This window comes from Lissotriton vulgaris, unplaced genomic scaffold (assembly GCF_964263255.1).
Source record: "Lissotriton vulgaris unplaced genomic scaffold, aLisVul1.2 SCAFFOLD_749, whole genome shotgun sequence".
NCBI lineage: Eukaryota > Metazoa > Chordata > Amphibia > Caudata > Salamandridae > Lissotriton > Lissotriton vulgaris.
In genome coordinates, this window is record NW_028245947.1 from 560,798 (window position 1) to 579,064 (window position 18,267).

Genomic DNA, 18,267 nt, shown 5'->3' on the forward strand with positions numbered 1-18,267 from the left:
AAGTACCATGTAGGAGTGTAGCACCTTATTGAAGATTGTAACTAAGATTCTAAACACCCCCCCCCCTGTAATTGCCATTCCTATTGAGGTGTGTAGTATTTTGTTTTGCTGTGAGATTAAAATATTTTCATTTAGAATAAGATGAGTACTGGGCTGGACATTACTTTATTGTGTCTGCTGGGCGACTGTTGTGTTCTGAGCTCTTGTTCCCCGCACTAACTTCCTCAGATCTAATCCTAATAATGGTTCTGGGCTGTCTAAAAAATAGGCTGAGACTCTGCTCTCCTTAAAAAACGAGATCCTCATCCAGACGATTTGAATAACTTTTGTCTGATCTCAAACTTTCTTTTTCTCTTGAAGGTCTTTGAAAACTGTGTAGGTACTCAGTTTAAGAAGTTCAAAGTGGATAATGAGCTTTTAGACAAAGGTCAATCATGTTTCATGACCGGATGCAGCACTGAGACAACAATACTTAAGATAGTCAGTGATACTCTTCAAATGCTACACGAAGGTGACTTCTGCTGTAAGCCATTTTACTCACTTAAATATATCCAATGAAAGAAGTTGTATGAACGGCGGAGTCCTTAGGTGGTCCACTTCATATCTTCAAAACTGATGTTAATAAATATACAAAGCATTGGCGAAGCCAATAGGTCTCATCTATGCGCGATCTATTGGCTTTGTCAATGTTTTTATATCCATGTTGCACAGCAGCGCAGCCGCTGGGCAACATGTCTGAAGGTTATCTTAACAGAGCATTATGACGCAGCAGTGCTCCGCATTACAGGTTATTTTTCCCTTTCAGCCATGTTGCACAGCAACATAGTTTAAATAAATATGAAATTGTCAAAAATGTAATCCTTCGCTTGGGAAGACTTTGAACAAGTTGTTCCAGCTCCCAATATTAGCAAGATTGGACTTTAGGAATTCCCTAAGTGTAAAAATTCCCAAGCTTAGCCTAATCCATCTCAAATATGCCTTGCATGCGTGTGCCAGGCTGGCTAACAGAACAAGAAAGGGCGATCACATAACTCCACTCTTGATCTCTCTTGAAAAGTTCCATATGGAGGCGAGAAGTATTTTCAGACTGCCCTAATTTACAAATACATCATTCCATAAGATACCTCTGAACTATCTTATCCACAAACTAGTCATCTCAAGCTACCAACAATACCTGCGGAGCTCAGACAACCTATTCCTGGAAATCTCAGCCTTTAGAAAGGAAAAAGGTACTGAAACAATATTTTTCAGTGAGTGCAGTGATGGTCCATAACATGATTCCACTAGCCGTCTGTACAATTCCTTCTAACAAAAACTTAAAAAGAGATTTAAAGATTACTGTTCCAGTCGCACTTAATCTTATAATCGTCCACCACTGCCGGAGACTAAAGGATAATGATCTAACAACTGGACTTCTAGAATTTGAGAATTTGGCGCATCTGTTTTTAGGTCGCTTCCTACCAGACAGCACAGTTGTCTGACGTTTTGAAAGACATCTTGGGGACTTTCAGAAAGTTGACATGGGAATGCATTGAATCCATGGCTTGTTATTGGCTTTGTAGTTTATAACTCACGTTTTCTGCCTTTCCATTTGCTGGCTTTATTTACTTTAGGCTTTGCAGCTTGATTTTGTACTTTCCCATGCTAAAAGCTGTGTTTACAGTATTCTTCCAGGGACACCCTTTCTGTAATAAACAGGCCTTTAAATCTTGTTCTTATCTCGTCAAATGTCAAGCTGTGTTTTCGTGGGAGCCTGGTGTTTATTTTGCTTTCGGCAGACTTCAAAGTGAGATAGTTTCTAAGATACTTACGTACTTTCTGGAACCTGCTTGTGCCCTTTTTTTAAAAAGTAGTATTTTAGACATAAAATCCTTCAGCTACACAAAACATGCGCATGTTGTTTGCAAACTTTGTCTTTTTTGGTGAGTCCATTTAATTTGTGAAACTGCCTTTTAGGAACAAAGTACAAAACCGCATTTCAGTCCCAGCATCAACATAATATTTGGTGATCTTGGGCAAATTACACTGTTTATGGCCCATTCACTGTCAAGCACAGGATAAGATCTTTTCACTGGAAAGAGCCAGCCACATTTTAACACAAATTTAACAATGATTGGTTATCACTTTGATGTGTAACACATATGCTTTATTTATGACATCTGTGGCAACTAATTTTGGAGAGTATAATACGTTTAAAGGCACTCTTATGGAATCTTTTGTGTTTATGTTTTGGTACATAATAATTATGTATTCCGTCTACAACTGTGCCTTTTTCAGAACATATGATACTGGATGTAAATGGTTTCCTCATTTGGCCTTTCAATGATGCTATATATTACACTACTAAACAGCAGTCACAACCTTGCAGGCACTAGGGCCATGATTTCGATGGTGCGGCAGGTGCAGTGGCACAGGAGCCAAAGTTCTAGGAAATCCACTGAACATCAATTATTGCTTTTTTTTTAAACTAAGCAAGCAGTCACTAGTGAAGTCACCTTGCAGGCATTAGGGCCATGATTTGAATGGTGCAACAGGTGCAGTTGCACAGGAGCCGAAAGGTTTTGGAAACCCACTGAACACCTATTGTTGCTGTATTTTACAACCATCAAGCAATTAGGAGTGTTTTTTTGGTTCTTTTGTTACCATTTCACCCAAAGTAACACATAGGCTAAAGCATCACCGTAATAAAAGCTGTAACCTATTGGACATTTCCGTCTACCGACACGTTATGTTACATTCAGCGCATTTATATGGCACATTTTCACAGTGTTTGTATGGTCCTAAAATGCTTCTAAATCTGGGTGCGCTAACACCTCGGCAAGGGCAGTCTCCGTTCTATAACATTAGCACTTCAGACGTGGTAAACACTACATAAATAATTATAACTTACCTTATGGCATTCCATACCAAGCATTGGCAAAGCCAAGAGGGCTCGCCTATGCGAGATCTATTGGCTTTGTCAATGTTTTTTAGCCCTATTAAACAGCAGCACTAGCTTAGCGCGGCATTACTAAACATAGAAAAAAAGGCTCTATAATGCAGTCAATGCTGGCTGTGTCATACAGCCTTTTCACATTACTTTCAACCAATTGCAATATAGCTAAAAACATTAGCAAAGCCAATAAATCTCACACAGGCAAGACCTATTGACTTTGCCAATGCTTGTTTTTTGTTAGCTGTCTTATTCCCTCTACTCACATGACTGTTAATTTAATTTGAATGTGTATGCCCTGTATATGTATTATTTGTATATTTAGCATGTACTTGTCAGCCATATACCTAGACATTCGGCTGTAAAGTATTCTGTAACTTTTCACACATCTGGGCTGCACTATACAAAACTGTTCATAAATGTACAAAAATAAATAGGTCTTTCGAGCCCTAAAGATGGCTGCACACACGGGGCACAGGGATTGGGTAAGATGCTTTTGTAGGCGTCAGGAGGACTTGATGCCTGGAGTCCAGTGGCTGTGAATGTGCTTAGACTTTGGCTCCCTGGAGCAGTGGTGGTAATGGCATCTCTAGACCTGGACACCAAATACTTACAGGGAAGTAAAGCAGCAGGGACCCGAACAGGATTGTCTCCAGCAGAATCACACCGGAAGCTCGTATCCTCTGAAAAGAAGAAAAGAGGAGAGTTGGAACAAACCACAGGGAGGGTGGGGTGTTATATCCCTAGACTTCATCCAGGGTGTTATACTGCCTAGGCTTTATCCAAGGTGTTACACCGCCTAGACTTCATCCAGGAGGTTATACCACCCAGAAGCCATCCAAGGTGTTATACCGCCTAGTATTCACACAGGGTGTTATACCGCCTAGACTCCATCCAGGGTGTTATACCACCTAGGCTTTATCCAAGGTGTTACACCGCCTAGACTTCATCCAGGAGGTTATACCACCCAGAAGCCATCCAAGGTGTTATACCGCCTAGTATTCACACAGGGTGTTATACCGCCTAGACTCCATCCAGGGTGTTATACCACCTAGGCTTTATCCAAGGTGTTACACCGCCTAGACTTCATCCAGGAGGTTATACCACCCAGAAGCCATCCAAGGTGTTATACCGCCTAGTATTCACACAGGGTGTTATACCGCCTAGACTCCATCCAGGGTGTTATACCACCTAGGCTTTATCCAAGGTGTTACACCGCCTAGACTTCACCCAGGAGGTTCTACCACCCAGACTCCATCCAGGGTGTTATACCGCCTAGGCTTTATCCAAGGTGTTACACCGCCTAGACTTCACCCAGGAGGTTCTACCACCCAGACTCCATCCACGGGGTTAGACCGCCAAGACTTCACCCAGGAGGTTCTACCACCCAGACTCCATCCAGGGTGTTATACCGCCTGGAATTCACCCAGGGTGTCATACCGCCTAGACTTCGTCCAGGGTGTTATACTGCATAGGCTTTATCCAGAGTGCTATTCCACCTAGACTTCACCCAGGAGATTATACCACTTAGACTTCACCCAGGAGATTATACCACTTAGACTTCACACAGGGTATTATACCGCCTAGAATTCACCCAGGGATGTTTAACAGAATGTCATATACAGACACATCATCCACCATGAACAGTTTGTCCCAAATATGTACTAAATATGGTTTACAAAAGTAATTCTCTGATTAGGGTACATTTTACATTAATAAGCGACAGGCTGACAACGATATTCTGGTAGCACACCACTGTGGTTATACATTCTAATGTATAATAGCACAGAAAGCCAATTGCAAACCTGACAATGTGCAATAACAGGCAACGAGATTAGAACCGGTGTGATATTTACGAACATGCCAATGTTAAACATCTTTTGCAAACAAGCCATTGTCAAAAAGCAAACAATGTGAATTGCAAAAACAACACTGTAGATCAGGTCACAATGCGATGTACAAACACAACAGTACAAAACAGCACACATTGCGATTCACAAACAACACTGATATACTGCACACAAAACAATTACAAACACAGCGCAGCACAGCACAGCACAACACCACACAGTGTGATTTACCAGCACTGCACTGTATAAGAGTTACACCGCATGATTTCCAAACTTAACAATATAAAGCAACACATTGTGCCATTTAGAGATACAGTACTGTAAAAAAGAGCACAGTGTAATTTTCACACACAAGCACTTTACTACAGCACATTAGTAAATTTACACACACAGTGCTGGAAAACATCACAGAGTGTATAACAGACATGACAAAGAAAACACAGCACACAATGTGATTCACAAATACATCACTATGAAAACAGCACAAAGTGTGGGCCCAGTGAAAACCATGATTTGGGGTGACTTTCTCCCCTACTTTGGAGGCCCCTTCTAGTATCAGTCCATGGTTTGAAGTGCTGCCAAGACAAGCAACAGTTTGCGGCTTGAAGTGCCACACCCTATGGTCTGCGCTGCTGCTTTAAACAGTTGCATCCCGTGGTTTACGCTCCTGTTTGAAACAGTTGGAGCACACGGGTTGTGCTGCTGTTTACTCCTGTACGAGCTTGTAGTTTGTAGTGTCGCTCGCTATAGCGACAGCCCATGGTTCGTACTCCTTCTTTTACCCATTGCAGCATGTGTTTGCAGGTGTGTGCAACAGTACCAGCCTGTTCTGTCGGAGCCCCCTTCCTACAGTGGCAGTCCATGGTTTGTGCTGTGTTTCTTATGGTTATAGAGATTAGTTAGTGCTGCCCGTTGGAACAGCCGCAACCAGGGCTTGTGCTGCTGTTTGAAACAGTAACAGTATCAAGGTTTTGGATGCAAAGCTTGAAATAATCTCAGCTAATGCAACCTCTCGGGCTGCATTCCAGTCCATCATTTTTCGCCCACCATGCCACTCTAGACAAAGGCTCGCGTTCTGCAATCCCGCTGTCTAAAACAATAACAATGTATGGTAAGACGTGCCGCTTCCCACAGTGGCAGCCCATGGTTGTGCTGCTGTTTAAACAACTGCATCCCATTGTTTGTGCGGCTGCCTAATCAATAAATCCATAGTTTGTGCTGCTCCATGAAACAGTTGCAGCCATAGTTTGTGCTGCTGTTTCAAATTGTTGTAGTCCATGATTTGTGCTGCTGTTTGAAACTGCTGTACCCATGGTTTGTGCTGCTAGCTGGAACGGTTGTAGATAAGGTCTGTGCTGCTGTTTAAAACAGTTGCATCCATGACTTCTACTTCTAGGGATGTCGTTTCCTACAGAGGCAGCCCGTTTTTTGGTGTTGTTTTCCACAGTGGCAGACCATGGTTTGGAGTGCTGTTTCCTACAATGGCAGCCCATGGTTTGGTGTTGTTTCCTACAGTGGCAGCCCATGGTTTGGGATGTAGTTTCTCACAGTGGCAGCCTATGGTTTGGTGTTCTTTCCTACAATGACAGCCCATGGCTTGGAGTGTTGTTTCCTACAGTGGCAATCAATGGTTAGGTGTTCTTTCCTACAGTAGCAGCCCTTGGTTTGGTGTTGTTTCCTACAACGGCAGCCCATGGTTTGGAGTGTTGTTTCCTATAGTGGCAGTCAATGGTTTGGTGTTGTTTCCTACAGTTGCAGCCAATGGTTTGGTATTGTTTCCTATAGCGGCAGGCCAAGGTTTGGTGTGTTGTTTCTTACTGTGGCAGCCCATGGTATGGAGTGTTGTTTCCCACAGTGGCAGGCCATAGTTTGGTGTTGTTTCCTACAATGGCAGCCCATGGTTTGGTGTGTTGTTTCCCACAGTGGCAGGCCAAGGTTTGGGGTGCTGTTTCTCACAGTGGCAGCCCATGGTTTGGAGTGTTGTTTCCTACAGTGGCAGTCAATGGTTTGGTGTTGTTTCCTACAGTAGCAGCCCATTGTTTGGTGATGTTTCCTACAGCTGCAGCTCAGGTTTGGGGTGCTTTTTCTCACAGTTGCAGCCCATGGTTTGGTATTGTTTCCTACAGTGGCAGCCCATGGCTTGGGGTGTAGTTTCTCACAGTGGCAGCCTATGGTTTGGGGTTGTTTCCTACAGTGGAAGCCCATGGTTTGGTGTTGTTTCCTACATTGGCAGCCCCTGGTTTCGAGTGTTGTTTCTCACAGTAGCAGCACATGGTACAGAGTGTTTCTTCCTACAGTGGCAGCCCATATTTGAGTGTTGTTTCCCACAGTGGCAGCCAATGGTTTGGTGTTGTTTCCTACATTGGCAGCCCCTGGTTTTGAGTGTTGTGTCCCACAGTGGCAGCCCATGGTTCGGAGTGTTGTTTCCTACAGTGGCAGTCAATGGTTTGGTGTTGTTTACTACAGTAGCAGCCCATGGTTTGGTGTTGTTTCCTACAATGGCAGCCCATGGTTTGGTGTTGTTTCCTACAGTAGCAGCCCATGGTTTGGTGTTGTTTCCTACAGTGGAAGCCCATGGTTTGGTGGTTTTTCCAACAGTGGCAGCCCATGGTTTGGGGTGCTGTTTCTCACAGTGGCAGTCCATGGTTTGGAGTGTTTCTTCCTACAGTGGCAGCCCATGGTTTGGAGTGTTGTTTCCCACAGTGGCCGCCCATAGGTTGGTGTTGTTACCTGCATTGGCAGCCCATGGTTAGGAGTATTGTTTCCTACAATGGCAGTCAGTGGTTTGGTGTTTTTTCCTACAGTGGCAGCCCATGGTTTGGTGTTGTTTCCTGCAGTGGAAGCCCATGGTTTGGAGTGTTGTTTCCCACAGTGGGAGCCCATGGTTTGGTGTTGTTTCCTACAGTGGCAGCCCATGGTTTGGTGTTGTTTCCTACAGTGGCAGCTCATGGTTTGGAGTGTTGTTTCCAGCAAGGCAGCCCTTGGTTTGGTGCGTTGTTTCCTACTGCGGCAGCCCATGGTATGGAGTGCTGTTTCCCACAGTGGCAGCCCATGGTTTGGAGTGTTGTTTCCTACTATGGCAGTCAGCAGTTTGGTGTTGTTTCCTACAGTAGAAGCCCATGGTTTGGTGTTGTTTCCTACAGTGGCAGCCCATGGTTTGGTGTGGTGTTTCCTACAGTGGCAGCAGATGGTTTGTAGTGGTGTTACCTGCATTGTCATCCCATGGTATGGAGTGTTGTCTCCCACAGTGGCAGCCCATGGTTTGGTGTTGTTCCCTACAGTGCCAGCCCATGGTTTGGTGTTGTTTCCTACAGTGGCAGCCCATGGTTTGGAGTGTTGTTTCCTGCAAGGCAGTCCATGGTTTGGTGTGTTGTTTCCTACAGTGGCAGTCCATTTTTTGGAGTGTTGATTCCTGCAGAGCAGCCAAGGTTTGGAGTGTTTTGTTCCTACAGTGGCAGCCCATGGTTTGTACCGCTGTCTTAAATAATTGTATCCCATAGTGTGTGCTCTGTTTGATCAATAACAGTCCATGGTTTTTGTTGCTGTTTGCTGTAATAATAGTTAATGGTCGGGGTACGTCTTGCCCTGTGACAGCTCACTGTTTGTGGTGCCCCTTGCCCAACAACCAATACTCTGGGCTAGAACTTGTCCCAGTTAACTCCCATGGTTTGTAACTAACTCTGATTCCGCCTTCTCTTGCCCCAGTGGATCCCCATGGGTGGTGTGGCTGCTTGCCTATATGACACTGTATTGCTTTAGGGGGTATACGGCTCAGTGACAGCCCAGGGTTTGGGGTTCTGCTTGCCACTGCGGGCTGGAGTGCCCTAGTCTAGCTCACTTGCCTTGCTCTTCCTGAAGTGGTAGGACACCAGCATGCTGATGAAGACGGCCAGCATGCAGAAGGCTTGGAACGCCAAGATGGCGGCCCTCAGAGACCAATCCTCCTGCACGAAGCATGGGCTGTCGTCGACACAGGTCGCACACCCTGCCTGGCAGGGCAGACACCCCAGGAGAGTCCCAGAATCCTCTGTTCCATACTGGGGGGCGAACTGGGAAGAGTTCTCCAATGTCCCTAGAAGTAGACAAAAAATTACCTCAGAGAACAACACAGATCTTCACTCACCAATCGCACACTTACAGCACACACACAAATGTTGTACGGACACTTGGGCAACCAAACACAGGCGCACAAAGATGCACACACACAATCACACACAGGCACTCACAGAGGTACACAACTTTGTACACACATGCACACTCGCAGCAGATGCACACACAGAGAGACATATACACAGCACCCAGGTTCAGACACACAGACCATGCATACACAGCACACAGGTGCTCACTCTCACTCTCACACACACACACACACACACACACGTGCACACACACAAACACACACACACACACAGAGACATAGATACAGAAGGGATAATAAAGACAACTCACACTATGTCCCGCAGGCACAATAGCATACCCATTACACAGCAAAAGTCAATGACAAATGGCGCAACCTCATCATGGGACACACAGTAACCTTTTGTATTGTGATGTAAGGTTACATGGAGAAAAGTATGATTTATGTGAGTAGAACTATTAAGCCTGTAGGGAAACCAGTATAGAGAGATGATGTCATGGAATTGTGTAGTTAAGTGTGTGTGTGTGTGTGTGCTTCCTGTCTGTAAAAGGTGCATTGTAGATGTGTGCAGAGCCAATAGGGGGCCGCTCATTAATGGCAGTGTTTGTGTGTTGGGGTATACCTTGCATCATGTGTGCACTTTGCAGCAGCCACCATGTACATTAATGCATGCTTTCTCTACAGAAGGCAGCATGAGCATTGCTTTTTGTGCTCTCTCGTGTGTATATTGTTAGTTGTGCTCGGTGTACTGTCTACAGAAGACAGTGTGTGCATTGCTGTGTGTGGTCTATGATATGAGGCTGGACAGGTTTGGGTGGAGGACCGTCCCCTGCTGCTGCGACAGAAGACCCTCCCAAAGAGGCAGTCTGGTCGGAGGATCGATGGCCATGTTCAAGAGCTTGGTATACCAGACTCTTCGTGCCCAGTCCGGAGCCCCAAGAATGACTTGGGCCTGGTTGAGCTTGATCTTCTTCAGCACTCTGGGCAGAAGTGGTATAGGCTGAAAGGTGTATAGAAGACCGCAATATGGAGCCCGGACTCCACTGGAGACCAGAGGCCTGTGATCTCTGCCTCTCCAATGTGGCCACCCCATTCCAGGACAGGCTCATCTGTCACCTCTGGTTGGGGAAGGGAGAGGTATCTACCGTTGACTCAATCCTGCTCCGTTAGCCACCACTGCAATTGGTGTGCAGTGACCTCTGAGATCTGGATGCAATCGGAAAGATTCCCCTGATGCTGAACCCGCTGGAACTTCAGGTCCCACTGCAGAGCCTGCATATGCCACCTGGCATGATCCACCAGCAGGTTCTGGAAGGCCATGAGGCCCAGCAGCCTCAGGGTAATTCTCACCAAAATCCGGGATAAAGGCTGAAACATTGGTATCAGAGTCCGAATATCCCTGACTCGCTGCTCCGGAAGATAGACCTGAAACTGTGCTGTGTCCAGAACCACTCCAAAGAAAAGGAGCTTCTGAAAGGGAATCAGGTGTGACTTCGGCACGTTGTTAGTGAATCCCAGTGACTGCAGGAGGTCCGCCATAGTATGGAGGTGGGAGACAACAGTCTGGGGCGAGCCTGTCTTCAACAATCAGTTGTCAAGATAGATGAAGACTGGACCCCTGATCTGTGCAGATGAGCTGCGACCACTGCCATCACTTTCCTGAACACACAAGGGGCGCTGGTAAGGTCAAAAGGGAGCACCGTAAACTAAAAATGCTCGTGGCTTACTGTGAACCGCAGGTAGCGCCGGTGGGCAGGCAAGACGAAAATAAGTGTCCTGCAAGTCAAAGGAAGCGGTTGACGTCTCCGAGATCCAAGAAAGGACACAGGCCTTTGTCCTTCTTGGGTACCAGGAAGAAGTGGGAATAACAACCATGACCTACTTCTGGCACAGGGACTTGCTCAATAGCTCCCTTGGCCAAGAGAGCCGCAACTTCCTGACGGAGAAGGCCAAGTGATCCTCCGACATGTGATGGAGTGTTGGTGGCATGGAAGAAGGGGTAGTCTCTAAAGGGAGGGAGTAGCCCCTTCGGACTGTCTGCAAAACCCACCTGTCCAACGTGATGTGCCAGCGGGGGAGGTGATGGCATATCCTGCCGCCCACTGGCAACTGGTGGCCCTGAAAAGTCAGACTAGGAAGTTTTGGAGGCAGCTGCGGGGGAGCATTGGTGGACTGACCCGCCCTCTGGCCCCGGACCCACAATACTGGGTGTCACACCCCCAGCCGCGCACAGGCTGGGTGGCCTGTGAAGCACTGTGGCTCTGGGTGGAACATGGTGGGGCACCCCTTCCGTGGCCATGAAAGGGGCGAAATGTAGACTGCATTGAGTGAGAAGTTGCTGCAAGGCCCAAGGACCTGGCCGTAGCTCTAGAGTCCTTGAAGCGCTTGAGCGCATTCTCCGCCTTGTCACCAAACAGGCAAAGGCCATCAAAGGGCATGTCCAAAACGGTAGATTGAACATCCCCCAAGAAGCCAGAGGTTCTCAGCCAGGTGTAGCGCCTCAGGGCTACTAATGTGGAAATCCTCCTACCCAGCTAGTCGGCGGTATCCAGCCCACACCGGATGGTGAACTTCGCTGCGTCTCGACCCTCAGCAACAGTGCAGGCGAGAATGGCCCGGGCCTCCTCCGGGCACTGTGGCAGCACTTGCGCAACCGTGCCCCACACTAAACGTGTATAACGGCCCAAGAAACATTTGGTGTTCAATCAATCAATCAGAGTACTTGTAAAGCGCGCTACTTACCCGTGAGGGTCCCAAGGCGCTGAGGGGAGGGGGGTGCTGCTACTGCTCGAAGAGCCAGGTCTTGAGGAGTCTTCTGAAGGCGAGTAGGTCTTGGGTCTGCCGTATGTGGGGAGGGAGGGTGTTCCAGGTCTTGGTGGCGAGGTAGGAGAAGGATCTGCTGCCGGAGGTCGTTCGTTGGATGCGGGGGACAGCGGCGATAGCGAGGCTGGCGGAGCAGAGCTGGCAGGTGGGGGTGTGGAAGCTGAGTCTGCTGTTCAGGTAGGCTGGTCTGGCGTTGTGGAGTGCTTTGTGTGCGTGGGTGAGGAGCTTGAAGGTGATCCTCTTGTCAACGGGGAGCCAGTGTAGGTCTCTCAGGTGGGGGGTAATGTGGCTGCGGAGGGGGACATTGACGTTCAGTCAGGCGAAGGCGTTTTGGATGCGTTGTAATCGTCGTAGGTGTTTGACTGGGATTCCTGCATAGAGTGCGTTGCCGTAGTCCAGTCTGCTGCTGTCGAGGGCCTGTGTCACCGTTCTTCTTGTTTCGGTCGGGATCCACTTGTAGATCCTGCGGAGCATGCAGAGGGTGTTGTAGCAGGAGGAGGAGATGGCGTTGACCTGCTTAGAGATGGAGAGGGAGGAATCGAGGATGAATCCTAGATTGTGTGCATGGTCGGGTGGGTGTTGGTGCTGTTCCCAGTGTGGTCGGCCACCAGGAGTCATCCCAGGCTGAGTGGGTGGGTCCGAGGATGAGGAGCTCTGTCTTGTCAGAGTTCAGCTTCAGACGACTGCTCCTCATCCAATTGGCGACGGCCTTCATTCCCTCGTGGAGGTTGGTTTTGGCGGTGTGTGGGTCTTTGGTGGGGGAGAGGATGAGCTGAGTGTCGTCAGCGTAGGAGATGATGTTGAGGTCGTGATGGCGGGCCACTTGTGCAAGGGGGGCCATGTAGACGTTGAACAGCGTTGGGCTGAGGGATGAGCCCTGGGGGACGCCGCAGATGATGTCGGTGGCTTTGAATCTGAAGGGTGGGAGGCGGACGCTCTGGGTTCTGCCAGAGAGGAAGGAGGTGGTCCAGTCAAGAGCCTTCTCTCGGATTTCGGCTTCTAGGAGGTATGTCTTTAGAGTGCGATGGCTGACCACGTCGAAGGCGGCTGACAGGTCCAGGAGGATGAGGGGCGATGTTTCGCCGTTGTCTAGTTGGTGCCTGATGTCGTCTATGGCGGCGATGAGGGCTATCTCGGTGCTGTGGTTTCGTCTGAATCCGGACTGGGACGGGTCCAAGATGTTTTTGTCTTTGAGGTGGCAGGCCAGTTGCATGTTGACGATTTTCTCGATGACCTTTGCCGGGAATGGGAGCAGGTAGATGGGCCGGAAGTTCTTGAGGTCCGCTTTGGGCTTCTTGTGGAGGGTGTTGATTTCGGCGTCCTTCCAGCTTCCCGGGAATGTCGCTGTTTCGAAGGAGATGTTGACCTACCACAGTCCTAAGCTGGCGGAAGAAAACATCTTCTTCCCAAGATGGTCCAGCTTCTTGGATTCCCTATCTTGAGGAGCTGTAAGGAAAGAGCTTCCTATCGATGATGAGGCTTGAACCACCAAGCTCTCTGGGGTAGGGTGTTGGGAGAGCAAAAGTGGGTTGCGCGTGGCTAGGCGGTGGCGTCAAGCAATCATCCTATCCACAGGAGCCCCTGTGCTAGTCTTGGTACAGGAGCCCAGAAGAACGTCAGTGAGGGCCTCATTGAAAGGCTGCAAGGGCTCCTAACAGGCTATTGCCGGCTGAAGCAACTCAGTCAGAAGGTTAGTCCTGACTGCCACTGTAGGAAGCTCAAGGCCCAAGGCCTCAGCCACCTTATGCAACACCACAGCGAAGGAAGCTCCCTCCTCTGTAGCCACGGTAGGGGGAGAAAGCATACTAAGGTCCGATGTGGTATGCAGACCACTGGCATCACCCAAATCCTCTCTCCAGTCTGGCTCTTCAAGCTGGTCTGCCAGAGGGCCAACAGACCCTTCTCAGTCCTCCTCTGGCTGCTACTCAGGGCGATAGTGAATGCCTGGGAACAGCAGTACAAAAGTAGCCTTCAGCATCGGTACCGGCGTCGGTCGATGCTGGTCTAGCTCCCTGTCCAAGTCGAGAGGGAGGCTGGGGTCGATGCCGGCCAGGGGTGCAACTGGCGTCGGAGACGGCAGAGGCATCTACAGAGGAATCAGCACCGGGGAAGGTACAGTGAGGTCACCAGGCGCCAATCCTGATCAGGCCTGAATCCTTTGGGGCCCTACGTCACCAAGGCCAGAGCTGCCGACAACGAAGGCCTAGATCCCCCAGCCGAGTCCGCAGGGCCTGAAGGTGCGCCAGCGGAATCGGGCTGCCCAAAGATAGAGTAGAGGGCTTTGTAAAATGCACAAAGCTGGGCAGTGGACGCTCCGGCTCCCGGAAAAGGGAGGGAAGCACAGAGACGTCCCAGCAGGCTTCGAGGGTGGAGCCGGTGAATGACGACCCTCCGTGTCCCACGTCGCGTCAGGCGATGAACGGGGAGAAGGCAAAGAGTGACAATGCTTCTTCGCCTTCTTCTTGTGCGTTGACTTACCTGATGATGAAGACTTCGATGACGAATGGTGTGGTGGCTCTGCGACCGGTCCCGTGACCTTCCCCTTAACTGGGACCTCGAATGGCGCAGAGCCGACTGCCGGGCCTCCAAAAGCTTTCGGGACCACTCCTGCAAAGACTTTGGGTTCAGGGCCCGGCAGTCTGAGCACGACTTTCGATCCTGGTTGCGCTCCAGGCACCAAAGGCACACAAGGTGCGGATCGTTGACCAACATCAGCTTGTGAGTGAGTCACAAGGCTCAAAAACTTGACATTCCTCATGCACCAGGAGTCATAAAACTTCAAAAAAGATGCCGTCAGAAAGTCAAAAATGTTTAGTCAAAAATGACTGAGAGGACCACTCTCCGACCGGATCTGCGCTGGCTGGTGCGGAAAAAAATAAACTGATGTTAGCACGCAGGAGTGGCATCTAAGTAGATACCACAACGTCATCCCGGCGATCACGACACCAAGGACTTACACTAGGTCGACCAACACCACCTACCGACGCACAGGGGTATTGCTGATCAAAAATTCTCAGGATCTAGTCTGACGCCTGGGGGAGAATTCTAAGGTTAGGAATCTATAACTAATAGTCTCTTTCAGATTGGTAGACATGACATGGAGAATAATTTTTTGCAGTTTAAGGGATAAAAAATTGAGTTAGTGCCTAAGGTGACAACTACCGACATCAAGACAATACGCAAACCAAAAATAGCTGTTCATACAAGTGGGATTTATAAGCGAAAGATGAGTGGGTTGCAAATATTCAAGAGAGCTGCTACAAAAAGACTGGAAATGTATGAAGACAAAGTAAAGCAAAACAACGTTGCCTAAGAAACCATTGGTCAAAAGAGTCCTCAGAAGTTAGAGGGTAATGGTAAACAACTGGTAGAGTGGGAGGTTCAGGGACACCGTGTATCACCAAGAGTTATTTATGCAGGTGAACGGTTGATAGATGGACATAAATCAGCAGATATCTTGGAGCACATGGGGATCAGCTAGAAGGAATGATTTAAACAGGCAGGGAGGGATAAGTATTCCTTGAGTAGGAGGCATTTGACGAGGAATCTGAAGATCTGAATGGAGGGTGCATTTTTAAATGTGGAAAAGGGGAGCGTTCTATACTCGTAGGCTGGAGTCAGAAAGGATCTGCACAGTGTGGATTTTTTTCTGAATTATGAGGGGAGTGATCTTCAGTTTTTGTAGCAAAGTGATTAAAAGCTACCAGAAGTGGAGAATGTTTTGGTTGTATTTTTTAGTGGGGTGGGCCATAGCTTTAAAGATGAAGCTGCAATTTTCATGGTGCACCATGCTTCGATTGGGGGCAATCCAGTGCTTAATTTGAGCTGATGGTTTCCGGTGCTCGGCACCGGCACTTAATTACCAACACCTGCACTTATGACAGTCAGCCATGTGGTGATGCCTTGTGTCTAATTTTGAAATGAGCACAACAGTGGTTTTATAATTCAATATACAATAAAAATGACTATTATCTGCCATCCAAGCCATTGTTATAACTTTTGGTGGCTGGATTAGTCTGAATTTTCACACTGGTTGGAGTGTGACGGTTAGTACATGTGTTGGTACTGTCATTGGCAGCGCTGGCAGGGACAACGGGTGGTGCAAGCTGCAGTGACCTCCTGGGAAGAGCTCTGGCACTTTCTTTTTATTTTATTTTTAACAAATTCAGCACTAAGGCCATCGAAGGTGGGCAATGGGAAACATGATCCCATTTTTTGTATTAGTGAGAAATCTAGCTGAATCACGTAGCACTGCTCAGAAGGTCTAATGCACTTTTTGGAAGGTCAGTGAGGAGGAACACGCTGTAGACCATATGACAGATTACCACCTTTTCCACTGCCAGCTCAAGGTCCTCGAAGGAGAGAATGTGTTACAGCTTCTTGAGTTTGTGAAGGTTAACTCTGGTAGCTTTAGGATTTGTCTTGCATTAAAGTTAGAGTCAAGAAGAAATCTCAAAGCCTTAGCATAGGGGGGCAGTTGTGGGTTGATATCTGCCAATTTTAGCGATTCAAGCCAGATAAAGTCAGCAGCAAGGTCAGACTTTGGTGAGAGGAGGAATAACTCGGTTTTTCAGCACATGGAATTTGAGATGCTTTTATTCCATCCATTTGATGGCATTGTGACAGTCATGTATTATATCTTTGTCTTTGGCTCGCTGCAACTTATAGCATTTTCAATTATAAGTCAGCTTGCGGAAAAGCAGGTTGAGAGAAACTTTATCTTGGATTCAAGCGTCATCAGCACACTTGCTTTCATCCATGCATGGACATTGGCATTGACAGGACAAGACGCTAACTGTGCTGACCATTTAAGCGACTATTTAGCGTGACATGGAGTTGGATGTCGCCAGTTTGGATGGATTTTGTGACGCCAGGTAGAGTAACTGGATCAGCTATGGTATAAGATATATGTTGAATGATTTGGTGGACAGTGAAGAGCCCTTGCAAAGCCCTTGTTGTGATGCTCGTAAGTGGAGATTAAAACAGAGCTATTTGGATATATTGAAAACAGTAGGTTAGGAACCAGTGTATGTGCAACAAGACAGATCCAGTGACTCCTAGCTGTAGCCGTCGCAAGATCTGCGTGCTGTCAATATCAACACAATACTGAGGTCTAAACGTATAGGCCCTGCTCGTGAGTCTTTGTCGAAGGTGAGAAGAAAATTGTCATGATAGCTAATAAGGCTGACTCTGGGCTACGCCTCGTCAATTGCTTGGAACGTGTGAATTCAATTCAATTGCACTGCTAATGTTCTAGTGCTTCTCCGTTCAACTCTAGCAGAGAAGAGTTGCTTCGGCTTGCTACTAAACTGAGAGTAGGGATAACCAGTTTGGTCCATTTTTAGTCCTTGCACAGGATTGCTTTGGCCTGCTTTGGCCGGAGGCATGCCTTTGCGCTTGCTAAGAGTCGCTCTACTCTCTCGTTTACTGATGGCTGACCAGGGACCTCACAAGAGCGCTGTTCATAAAGTCTGCAAGAGGTGGTGTGTCCATTCATTTCTGTGTTCTCTGCAGGAAGAAACATGCACATTGCTATGTGTACACTTTACATTGTTGTATGTACACTGTGTTGGAGGTGGTGTATACACCGTTCTGTGCATGCTCTGTTGAAAGTGTTGTGTAGATTGCTGCTGAGGCGCTCTGTGGTGTTTGCACTGTTGTCTGCGGTGTGTAGATGTTTATGTTTATGTTTATGTTTATTAAAACTTTTGTAGCGCGCTCTGTTACCACGGGGTATCCTGGCGCGGTGAGTGAAATTTGAAAAGCGGAAGAACTGAAAACAGAGTCTGGGGGAACTACTAGTAAGGGGCATTAAACAGATGGGTTTTGAGATCTTTTTTAAACAAAGCAATGGTTGGCGAGGCTCTGAGAGAGAAAGGGAGAGCATTCCAGGCAGAGGCAGCTTTGACTGAAATGGATTGTCCTCCTATGCGAACATATTTGAATTTGGGGGTAGTTAAAAAACACAGGTTGGCCGATCGAAGGGCACGGGTTGGAGCGTAAAATGAAAACCTTTTCTGCAGGTATGTTGGTCCCTGGCCGTGGGCTGCTCTGAAAGCCAACACAAGAATTTTGAATAAAATTCGATGAGGGACTGGTAACCAGTGCAGGCTGCGTAAGTGGCTACGTACGCTAGATCTCCTTGGGAGGGAGAAAAGCAAGCGTACAGCGGCGTTTTGTATCACCTGCAGGCGGTGAACCATGTACGCGGGTAGACCACTAAATAAAGCGTTGGCATAGTCGAGCCGAGATAAAATCAAAGCTCGAAGGACAGACTCCTTGGCTGCCCTGGGCAAAAGAGGAAAGAATTTCCTCAAGGCACGCAGGGTGCCAAAGCAAATGCCGGTCAATTTTTTTATATGATCGGAAAACTTAAGATCTTGACCGAACCAGACCCCCAGGTTCTTAGCTGGGCCACCCGTCACGCTGGGACAGGGCAGGTCCAGGGGCCAGATCTGGTCCTTAAAGTTGTCAGGGAAGGAGCCGAAGAATAGAATCTCGGACTTGTCTTCATTGCACTTAAG

General features: G+C 47.8%; 1 protein-coding gene across 1 annotated transcript in view; it reads right to left on the bottom strand.

The window, feature by feature from the left end:
- The window catches only part of LOC147666215 (metabotropic glycine receptor-like), a 310,681-nt gene that overhangs the window by 35,476 nt on the left and 256,938 nt on the right, over positions 1-18,267 (bottom strand). The window contains exons 4-5 of the mRNA XM_086949205.1: positions 8,625-8,854; positions 3,547-3,615 (exon numbers count right to left, since the gene is read on the bottom strand). Of these exons, the coding sequence (XP_086805331.1) occupies positions 3,547-3,615; positions 8,625-8,854 (299 nt within the window). The remainder of the gene's footprint in view (positions 1-3,546; positions 3,616-8,624; positions 8,855-18,267) is intronic.